The sequence below is a fragment of the Pleurodeles waltl genome, chromosome 4_2, assembly GCF_031143425.1.
Source record: "Pleurodeles waltl isolate 20211129_DDA chromosome 4_2, aPleWal1.hap1.20221129, whole genome shotgun sequence".
Taxonomy (NCBI): domain Eukaryota; kingdom Metazoa; phylum Chordata; class Amphibia; order Caudata; family Salamandridae; genus Pleurodeles; species Pleurodeles waltl.
Window position 1 is genome coordinate 13305292 of NC_090443.1, and position 11889 is coordinate 13317180.

At 48.3% G+C, this 11889-nt stretch overlaps 1 protein-coding gene across 1 annotated transcript; it reads left to right on the forward strand.

Moving 5' to 3' along the window:
• The first annotated feature begins 4971 nt into the window (after positions 1–4971).
• Positions 4972–7162, forward strand: IER2 (immediate early response 2). Its single transcript, XM_069230404.1, has one exon. It carries the CDS (start codon positions 5055–5057, stop codon positions 5826–5828), a length of 774 nt encoding a protein of 257 aa, XP_069086505.1. The 5' UTR covers positions 4972–5054; the 3' UTR covers positions 5829–7162.
• Positions 7163–11889: the final 4727 nt, after the last annotated feature.

An 11889-nucleotide genomic window follows, 5' to 3' on the forward strand; every position in this document is an offset into this window, starting at 1 on the left:
AGTTTCATCACCATTTTGACTTGTATTTTTTGATTTGGATACATGGCCTGTATTACATTGTGAAATGCCTGAACCCTTTGTGGACTTGGAGTGGCAATCCCTTTTGCTGTGTTGATTGTCGCCCCTAAGTATTGCTGTGTTTGACACGGCAGAAGGTGTGACTTTGTGTAGTTGATTGAGAAACCTAGTTTGTGGAGGGTTTCTATGACATACTTTGTGTGTTGTGAACACCTTTCTAGCGTGTTGGTTTTGATTAACCAATCGTCTAGGTACGGAAACACATGTATTTGCTGCCTTCTGATATGTGCAGATACGACTGCTAGGCACTTTGTAAAAACTCTTGGCGCAGTTGTTATTCCGAATGGCAACACCTTGAATTGTTAATGTATCCCTTGGAATACAAACCTTAAGTACTTTCTGTGTGAAGGATGTATCGGTATATGGAAATATGCATCCTTTAGGTCTAGTGTTGTCATGTAGTCTTGTTGTTTGAGTAGTGGGATTACGTCTTGTAATGTCACCATGTGAAACTGATCTGATTTGATGTAGGTATTTAATGTTCGGAGATCTAATATAGGTCTCAGACTCTTGTCTTTTTTGGGTATGAGAAAGTACAGAGAGTAAACTCCTGTTCCTTTCTGGTGTTTTGGTACTAATTCTATTGCTTCTTTTAGTAGTGATGCCTGAACTTCTAGTCCTAGAAGATCTATATGTTGTTTTGACATATTGTGTGTTTTCGGTGGGACGTTTGGAGGGAATTTGAGAAATTCTATGCAATAACCATGCTGGATAATTGCCAGTACCCAAGTGTCTGTTGTTATCTCTGCCCAATGTTTGTAAAATTGGCTTAGTCTCCCCCCCACAGGTGTTATGTGTTGGGTATGTGTGACTTGGAAGTCACTGCTTGTTTTGAGGGGTTTTGGGGCTTTGGAACTTCCCTCTATTTTTTTGGAATGGTCGCCCTCTATATTGCCCCCGAAAACTTCCCCGCTGATATTGGCTTTGATAAGTGGGCCTTGCTTGTGAGGTTGTGGCCTCTGTAGGTTGACCTCGAAATCCTCCCCTAAATTGTATTTTGCGAAATGTGCCTCTGCTTTGTGGGGAGTAGAGTGCGCCCATGGCTTTTGCGGTATCAGTATCTTTTTTTAGTTTTTCAATAGCAGTGTCGACTTCCGGCCCAAACAACTGCTGTTCATTAAAGGGCATATTCAGCACGGCTTGTTGTATTTCCGGCTTGAATCCTGACGTACGCAACCATGGTTGTCTCCTTATCGTTATTGCAGTATTTACTGTCCTTGCAGCCGTATCTGCTGCGTCCATTGAAGACCGTATCTGATTATTGGAGATACTTTGTCCTTCTTCTACCACTTGTTGTGCCCTTTTCTGGAACTCTTTGGGTAAGTGTTCTATGAAATGCTGCATTTCGTCCCAATGAGCTCTATCGTATCTTGCCAAAAGTGCTTGTGAATTGGCAATACGCCATTGGTTTGCTGCTTGTGCTGCAACTCTTTTACCCGCAGCATCGAATTTGCGACTCTCCTTGTCTGGAGGTGGTGCATCTCCCGAGGTATGAGAGTTTGCTCTCTTGCGAGCTGCCCCAACAACCACAGAATCTGGTGTTAATTGCTGCGTAATATAAACAGGGTCTGTTGGTGGTGGCTTGTACTTCTTCTCCACCCTTGGAGTTATGGCTCTGCCTTTTACAGGATCCTGAAATATTTGTTTGGAATGTTTTATCATTCCCGGGAGCATAGGTAAGCTTTGGTATTGGCTATGAGTGGAGGAGAGTGTATTAAACAAAAAGTCATCCTCATTTGGTTCTGAATGCAAGGTGACGTTATGAAACGCAGCTGCCCTTGAGACCACCTGTGTGTAGGATGTACTGTCTTCAGGTGGCGACGGCCTCGCAGGGTAACAGTCTGGGCTGTTATCTGATACAGGAGCATCATAAAGGTCCCATGCATCAGGATCACCTTGACTCATTGCAGTATGAGTCGGGATTGCATCAGTGGTGGAGTGGCTACCGGTGATGTGTGCATTGATGGTGGTGGAGTTGTTTGTCTTGCCACCTTTGCCTGTGGCTGCTTGTCCTTTTCTTGGAAGGCAAGTCTTCTTTTCATTTTAATTGGGGGAAGAGTGCTTATCTTCCCTGTGTCTTTTTGAATGTGGAGCCTTCTTTGAGTGTAGTCTGGCTCAACAGATTCAAGTTCCTCTCTGAACTTATGTCCTTGCATCTGGGAGGACAATCCATGTTCCTCTGTGTAGGAACCTGTTTTCGGTTCAGAGGCTGGATGTTTCGGAATCGAAATCTTTTCGGTCGCCGAGGAAACCTTCTTTATTTTCGGCGTCGTGGTGTCTCGGTGCCGAACCATTTCGGTGCCGAATCTGCTCAGAGCCGCTGTCTCAGGCCCGAGATTGTTGTGTGGCGGTATCTCGACCGGAGTCGGATGACTTCGCCACATGCATGCCCTTTTTCAGTGCCGATGATCAGTCACCTATTTTTCGGGTTAAGCCATGGCCTGTTGGCAGTGGCGTCCCCTGGGCTTTTGTTGTCTTCTCGTGAGTCTTATGTTTCGACGTCTTACTCACGGTTTTCGGCATTTCTTCGGGATCGAGCTCGTCCGAGTACGATTCCTGGATGGAGAAGGTTTCTTCTTCCTCCTCGAAACGCCCTTGTCCTGACGGCGCCGACGCCATCTGCAGTCTTCTCGCTCTTCGGTCTCTTAATGTCTTCCTCGACCGAAACGCTCGACAGGCTTCACAGGTATCCTCCTTGTGCTCTGGAGACAGACACAAGTTACAGACCAGATGCTGATCTGTATATGGATACTTGTTATGACATTTTGGGCAGAAGCGGAATGGGGTCCGTTCCATCAGCCTTGAAGAGACACGTGGCTGGGCCGACCAGGCCCCCGACGGGGGGAATCGAAAAAACCCCGAAGGGCCACCGGAGCTCTTCAAAAGTTGGTGTCGATCTGTTGTAACTAACCCGATACCTAACGCAAACAATACCGACGATTTTTCCGAGATTCTAACTAACTTTCCGACTCGAAACACAGAGCGAAAAGGAACACGTCCGAACCCGATGGCGGAAAAAAAACAATCTAAGATGGAGTCGACGCCCATGCGCAATGGAGCCGAAATGGGAGGAGTCCCTCGATCTCATGACTCGAAAAGACTTCTTCGAAGAAAAACATCTTGGAACACTCCGAGCCCAACACCAGATGGCGGGATGTGCACAGCATGTGTACCTGCAGCTACACATGCCATCGAACATATATATATATATATAGCTGCCTTCCAGATTCAAGCGACAGGCACCTTTTAAGTAATTTATGAAACAAAGTCTGCAATTCTCATGTACAGCACTGGAAACACGGTTCGCTGGTCGGCATCAGCCTGTGGTTCTGCTGAGACGTGTATAGTGGTTCAACAAAGTATTGGTCTACCCCACTCCTGATACCAATAGATTTAGTAACTGGGGAGACCAATTACTGCAAAGAACCACAACCACTACCTGCTCAGAAAGAAGCCACTTAACAAAAGACTCTCACCTAGCAACCAGGGATTAACAGTCAAAGACACACAGAATGAGCATTCATCATAACAATGGAAGGCTATGATGTAAGTATAGAACACAAGGTATGACGTGCAAATGTATATACATTAATCAACACACTACAACCAGTTTCGATAGCCTAGCTTAAAACACTGATTAGTGAACAAAATAGTAAGAAGGCTGCTGTGGTGACTTCCTGATTGGGCCTCTGTAGGTCTGGGGCAAAGAACCTTGTCGCTTAAAAATACCTCAATCAGCTTGATTCCAGGCAGATAATTTGCATAGATTAAATTTTCAACACGGAAAGTGGGAGATTTTAAAAAACAAACCAGGATAATGTAATTTTCCCCACTACTGAAGCAGCGATGATTTTAAACAACAAGCAGCTAAAATAAAATCATTTTTTTGCTGCAAAAATCGGGATTCTCCCGTCTGAATCCGCTCTATCAGCATGTATGAATTCGTATACCAGCAAGTGCGGGTCCTATGGTTGCCACTGGGTAGACCACACGCGTTTGAGCACACTCAACTGACCTACTAATGTTAAAGCCTATTGGGTGTTTTTTCTGTTTTTAATTAGTAAGATGTTGTTGTGGCTTTTCCATAAGTGCACCTTGAAATTTCTTTAACTGCTCTGCACCCGCGTACCTCGCGGTCCTAATGAATCCCGTTTCTAAAATAGCGGCTGCGTATTTTGGTTTAGTATCATATGATCTAAGATCTATCCGATACCCGCAGGTAAGGTGAGACGCCTCTGCTCCGGGACGTTGCAATAGTGATGTCAGCCCCTTTCACTGTGTTGCGACGACAAATCCCTGCTGCCCCACAGGTTTGTTGTTGTACGAACTACGCATGCGTCCCTCCTAACCCACATTCATTGACCGGCGAGGGACGGGCTCACCTTCTGCCCTTATATGGAAACTGGAAACGCCGCAGCCTGTGGCACCGAGAGTACTTCTAGTGTACCCCACCCACTTGACGTCAAGAGCTCCTAAATAGTCATGGAAACAGTCGCGGTGCGCGTACCACTGCCCACACGTCACGAGTGTGGCGCGCGTCGCCATTCCGTGACCAAGGCCGGATGATACCATTGTTAGAAATAAACAGGGGAGCTTACTTTATGTGTGTGCTTACAGTATTTTTCATACGAAGTAAAGGCTACTACGTCTAGTATAGTTTCACTGCAAACGTCTTGAAAATGCATATTTATGTCATATATTGTATGAACCCCACTGCACAGCCTACAAAAATTAAGTTGCTCCATTCCTTTTTGAAACATCCTGTCTCTAATCATCTAGTTTTATAATGGCCGCTGGGGGAAGTTACAGCGCGCGACACCGGATGCAAAAGCGCGAGCCCGTGGCGCTCCGCCCGCTTCCCCGACGTCACTGACTAGTATAAAATACCATGAAGGCGGGTGCGCGAGTAGAAGCTGAATTGGCACCGTGAGGCTAAGTCAATTGTTGTGTTGCATCGGTTCATCAAATCCTGAGCAATGGAAGTACAGAAAGAAGCACAACGCATCATGACTTTATCTGTTTGGAAGATGTACCATTCCCGCGTGCAACGCGGTGGTATGCGCTTGCACCGCAGCCTGCAACTCTCGTTGGTAATGCGCAGTGCCCGCGAGGTCTACCTGTCCGCGAGGCTGGAAGACGACGAACAGGAAGAGAATGGAGGTTTATGCGCGCCAGCGGCAGATCAGCCAGTTGTCAGTGAAGAACAGAAGTGTGAACGCTACGAACCCACTGCTACGGTACCGGTGTCTGATATGTTTGAGAAGAACTGCACCCAGCCCTCGCTTCCTCAGCGCGAGGAGGGTACCTATACAGTGTCGCCGGTCGCTGTCCCAAGTCTTGGGGGCTCCGAAGGCGCACTCCAGGCCGCCGCTCAAGAGGACACCGGCAACTACCCTCATGTTGAAGAGACAGAGCCAGCTATTTCGGAACCCATGGAAGAAGATGAGACAACGCCGGCCTCACCAGCGGCCCAACGCCTGGCACGTCCGAACCGCAAGCGCCGGAGTTGTACTTTAAGCCGCCGGGCCGCTGCGGAAGAAGCAGAATTGGTTCCCTCCAAAAAGGCGCGCCTGGGGGATGAACACGAAGCACCCCCACAACCGCAGGAAGGCGCTTTCCCGAGCCTAGCAAAGGTGCTCCAAAACGGCATTGGGGCCGTGCTGGGGGCGGCTCCTCCCGGAGGCTGCCGGGCCGGTGGTGGCGGAGGAGGAGCCTTCAGTATTGTCGTGCGGGCCGTGGTGGCTTTCTGAGGGGTCCGGTTCGAGAAGACAACCAGGCCTGTAGTCACCCGCCTAGGGCAGAAGCCCTGAACGCCCCCACGAGACGGGGGAAACCTCAGACCACCTGGTCCAGAACAGCAGACGAGGGATCCGGGAGAGTCGTAAGATCAGCCCCGTCAATGGGTCAGAACTGTAACTGGTGCAGTTCGACAGTCCGGGACCGCCAAACCAATCCTGTCGGGAGGCTACGAGTGACATTACGTGCCCCTTCCCTGAACAGGTTGGTACTGTATGATACAGGTGACAAACAACCGCTTATCAGCCTTGCCAATGGGCCAGAACCGAAGGGCACGGCTGTGGCACCAGGTTCCTCAGGACGTTAGGAACTCCGTGTCTGTTAGCCAGCCAAATCACCGAATGTGGGGGCCAGAGACCGCATGGTGGTCAAAGCGGAACCCCCTCCCCTACGGAGAAAACAGTGACAACCCGAGCTGAACTAACCAAAAGAGGCGAAATTGTCTCTGGTCACTCGCCAGAGGGGAGCGATCGATGGGAACGTACTTTTGCTGTTCGTTTCTTAAGTGGGACTGGACTGAGTAACTAAAGTAGCCGCGAACCAGCAGTGTGAAAGGACAGCTGGAACGGAAAGTTTTGTAAATAAGTAAGGTAACATCAAGTTAAAGTGAAACCAGCGGCGGGCTCCCCGCGAGGTCAGTCGCATGGGGAGGCGAATTGACAACGAAGGACCCTCAGCAAGTGAACTGCAATCCAACCGCTGGGGTCGATGTGTCTTGAGAACTGATGCCTCTAATGGGCGATCAAACTGAACAGGTGGCCTCAAAGGGTTAAGTGGACGATAAACTGCTGGTGCGGCCACGGTCCACTCTGGCTGCCCCGGAGTGTGTAGGTGGGTTTCCTCCTTGCCCGGATGACGCGCCCTGCGTGACTTTTCTGGCGCCCCCGCATCCTGTCGAACCGGTCTGACTCAGCCTTCTTCCTGCCCAGGGCGGGTGAAGCAACCGCAGATCACATTCCCGCCGTGTCCTGCCCTTCACGGCTACTGAATCACTGGGTCTTGTCATGGGCCCCGGCACCCCCCATCCGCATACCTCACGCTGCCCCTCCGCTCTTCAGGAGGTGTGAAGACCCGAGTTTGGTGCTACGTTCTTAATATTTGATTGTTAAGTGTTCGTCTGAACTGCTACCAACTGGACTATGTCGGGGCTTGTTGAAAGTAATCGTTCTTGTCTTTACTGTTAGGTTAAATGTTTTCAATCTGACATGGCAGTATCTTGCCTTCTGGAATTCCGTTTATTTTTATGCACATGTCTATTTTTTATGGAAATAAATTTATATTTTTGTAAGTATGTGTCTGGAATCATCTGTCCAAGACGTGAAATGACTTTTGGGGGGTGGGGGAGGGGGCGTGTATTGCCATGTCTGTCTCCTACGTAAGCTGACATTTATTTCTGTTCAGAACTTAAGTACTTTATGTTAGGTGACGTTGATAAGGTCTTTACTGTCTCCCCGTCATGTATCTATCAATCTGTCCTCCATTCCACATAGACATCCCAAACCCACTACCACTTTCATCTCCCAAAAGAACCCTGCCTAAGCTCTCCTATGGCATCGAGCTGACCCCAAACCTGTTTAACTATCATGATCTCTCAAACAACCCTACCAAATTCTCTCTCACCTTTGACTAATTTCCCCCCCCCCCCTACTGTGATCTCCCTAACCCTTTTCCATAGACTCTTCCCTCTTCCATCTTCAAGTTACGCACCCTATCACTACAAACGTCCAATTTTTAACGTCTGTTCTTATTTAAATCCTACCATTACTATAGTAAACTCAACTTACAAGCTCGCATGTTCTCGGTTCAATTTAACTCCTAATACTAATAATGCACGCATTTCACTATAATAATCCACCATTTAATTCCTCTTGGGGTTACGGGGTAGCGTGCTATTCGCCGAAAAGCGCATCGACGCCTCGTTGGGGGGGGGGGGTGTAGTAAGTGCCATATAATTCTGTTACGCACACTCGAGGTTACCGCACTCCCTTATTACAATCACTTACTGTTGGGTGGCCATCAATGCGCCTCACAGGAATGCCCAGACGTAATGAACAACAATGTATGGATGGTACCGCAGTATCATCCCACAAATTTGTACGTAATTAAAAACAAAACAAATAACCGCCAGGCTTTGACACAATAAAACCAAATATTCCTGAGTAATCCTGAATTCCATCTCTAAATATTACAGACACTGTTGTTCCTACTGGCGGGGAAGTTTCTGCAGTGAGAAACTCTCCCTAGTGCTTGTGGACAGGTAACACTGCCTTCTCGCCGGGAATAAAACAGTCACCTTTCCAAGGTTGTGCAATAAGATGACCGTCGCACGGGGCAGGGATTCGAAGTCTTGTGGGAATAAAATAGAGGTTGTCTCTGGGTGACGGGCACAGCGACGCACTGTCACTTGTACGCCAGTGGGCTAGGGTCTCTGCCATCCATTCCTGTTAGGATTTGAACGCCCACCAGCACCCTGAACTCATTTTCTAGTGTGAAACACCCCAATGGCGAGATTTGTCTGACACGTTTAATGTGTAATGTGCCGGACAGAAGCTGGGAAGCAGGGGTAGGGGACTCACCGGACCAGTAACTGCTCATTTGTACTTTTTTTCTGGCAGGTACACAAGAAGGCGCATCAGTGTCACCTTCCCTCCGAACGGGGAAAAGGACCTCCGGCTCGCCTTTAATAGACAAAGTTTGTGGGTGCGCTGCAGGGCTCTGAACTTTGCTCCCGTCTCTAACGAAGTGAATTATGGCTGAACTAAGCCTCCGGTGCAAGTCAGCTTGACTCCTTGTGGTAGGTGTGATGTGAGTATTGGCCAGCACATTTTGGTCGTTGTACCCTCCGTTTCCCCAGTCACAACTAGTTGAACGGATACACTATCGCGTTTGAGCTGTCACCCGTCAATGACTTTCCAATGTATCAATCATGTGACTGCACATCGGGTTTGAGGTCACGATGTCGTTTGTCGCACACAATAGACTGGGATAGTGACTCGCCGAGTTACACCACTTATGAAGGATCAGTCTTGATGCCGTGCATGACTGCTCTGACCTGTTGGCCAGTGCTCAGTCCGGGTGTTGTCCTCTTACATGTCTCATCTCTGGGGAGGTCTTGTGAGTGGAGGGCAAAGTCCTACCCCTGGTTTGCCTACCAGGCAGCTAGGTGGTATAAATAACAATGGATCCTTTGTAGGTTATAAGATAAAGGTTTATTCGGCCTGGTTACAAGTACAACCCCAGCAGGAGGCGCATCCTTCCTGCTCAGCCCACTCACCAATCGGGCACTCCTCCACATTCTGACACCATGCGTGCACACATTTCCTGAGCAACTGGGAACTATGCAGAGAATGCATGTCAACCAATGACAAATTACAAAACTTGGGGGTTGCCAGTATGCTAAAGGACTGGTGTATGTGAAAATAAAGAAACACATTTACTAACTTTAAATAAACTTTATTTGCCATTGTCGTATATTTTCCCTGGATGTACTTCCACCCACCTCTTAGTGCCCAACTCAGACAATCTGCGTGGAAGTTGTACCACTTAGGGGCATATTTACAAGTAACGGGTGCCTCAGATCTGATGCAGCAGTTTCCTTGTGGTGCACTCCGCACCCTACCACCGTGGTAGTGCTGTATTTACAATAGAGCACACCATGGTGCTCCTTATCCTTAGCACAATAGTGACACTTTTTGACTGTTGTGGTGCTTTGCAGGACTAGCACCAAAAATGTTGATGCCTGTCCAATAAAGCGCGAGTAGGTCTATAGGAAATAAGCTAGCATCACACCAACACCTGCCATGAGCAGGCGTTTAAAAATAATGATGAAACAGCACAGTGAAAGAATGTACATTTCTCTGCGTCATTTTTATTTGTATTTTGGGGGGAGGGGTCGTTACCGTTATTGTGCTAACTACCGCCAAGGTGCTGCACCTTACTATAAATCTGGATGGTGCAGTCATGTTAGGTGACTGTTGGGGGTGCGCAAGAAAAGCGGCACATCATAGCTGATGTGCCACTTTTTCTTAAATATCGGCCAAAGAATGCCAGTTCCACTACCAACTGTACTGAAACTTATGGTTTTTAGTTTTTCTTCAGGGTTCTGTGGTAAGATTTGCATATGGCTGGGTCCAAACTGGAATGGCATGGGCAGCAAAAAAACGATGGATTTAGGCCCAGATCACTGTACTGGGGGTGAATGTTTGACAATGTTCAGCATTCCGTCCATCACTTGTTGTTTTTGCTTTGTCGCCCTAAGTGGGAAGGGTATGCCCAGACGTGGGTTGTGCTTCCCATGCCACTGGATTCAAGCTATCCTGGCTGATGAGGGGTGAAACCCCGAAACCGGTCCCAGGATGCTTGTTTCCAGTCCAGGGAAGACCTGGCCTAGCAGTTTGGGCTGGACTGTTCCCATGGGGAACAGGGTCAAGACTGATTTGCATATGGCTGGGTCCAAACTGGAATGGCATGGGCAGCAAAAAAACGATGGATTTAGGCCCAGATCACTGTACTGGGGGTGAATGTTTGACAATGTTCAGCATTCCGTCCATCACTTGTTGTTTTTGCTTCTGTGGTAAGACGACACGTGGCCTAGACAAAACTTACAAATGCTGATGCGGCTTCGGTGGTGAGGCCGAAGAGCACCTACAGTCACATTGCCGTTATCTCCGATTATTGCATCCAATGCGAGATGCCCAAACGGGGGTCACTTGGTCCGGTGGTTAACTGGATCACCCCAGATTTACACGCAAGTAACGGAGGTTCTCTAGCCTCCCCCTTGCCATGATAACACGCACACTACTACCACGGTAAATACTGTGTTGGCGAAGGCGATCCCCACCTCCTTCGACTTTGCCCCTCCGAGGATTTTGATGTCCGTACAGTTTTCTGCTAAGAGGCCGAAAAGATCCTGCGCTACCTCATTACCCACCGAAGCAGGGGGGCGAGTCTCCCCACCACCTCACTCCTGGGGGGGCTGGCTCGTCTGCAGGGCTTCCTTCTAATGGCCTCGTCTGCAGCAGAGGATCCTGTGTTAACTCGTTATACATCCACTATGAAGGATCAGTCTTGATGCCGTGCATGAGTGCCCTGACTTGTTGGCCAGTGCTCAGTCCGAGTGTTGTCTGTCCTCTTAGAGGACTCATCTCTGGGGAGGTCCTGTGAGTCGGGGGCACCGTCCTACCCCTGGTTTGCCTACCAGGCAGCTCGGTGTTGTAAATAACAATGGATCCTTTGTAGGTTATAAGATAAAGGTTTATTCGGCCTGGTTACAAGTACAACCCCACCAGGAGGCGCATCCTTCCTGCTCAGCCCACTCACCAATCGGGCACTCCTCCACATTCTGACACCATGCGTGCACACATTTCCTGAGTAACTGGGAACTGCATGTCAACCAATGACAAATTACAAAACTTGGGGGTTGCCAGTATGCTGAAGGACTGGTGTATGTGAAAATAAAGAAACACATTTACTCACTTTAAATAAACTTTATTTGCCATTGTATATATTTTCCCTGGATGTACTTCCACCCACCTCTTAGTGCCCAACCCAGACAATCTGCGTGGAAATTGTACCACTTAGGGGCATATTTACAAGTAACGGGTGCCTCAGATCTGATGCAGCAGCTTCCTTGTGGTGCACTCCGCACCCTACCACCGTGGTAGTGCTGTATTTACAATAGAGCACACCATGGTGCTCCTTAGCACAATAGTGACACTTTTTGACTGTTGTGGTGCTTTGCTGGACTAGCACCAAAAATGTTGATGCCTGTCCAATAAAGCGCGAGTAGGTCTATAGGAAATAAACTAGCATCACACCAACACCTGCCATGAGCAGGCGTTTAAAAATTATGATGGAACAGCACAGGGAAATAATGTAAATTCCTCTGCGTCATTTTTTTTATTTTGTATTTTTTTTTTGGGGGGGGGGGGTCCACTGTGGGGAGATGTTGCCGTTATTGTGCTAACTACCGCCAAGGTGCGTGCACCTTACTATAAATCTGGATGGTGCAGTCAT

Bases quoted from the DNA above. Each gene is read 5' to 3' on its own strand.
- IER2 (XM_069230404.1), top strand. From the start codon at position 5,055: ATGGAAGTACAGAAAGAAGCACAACGCATCATGACTTTATCTGTTTGG.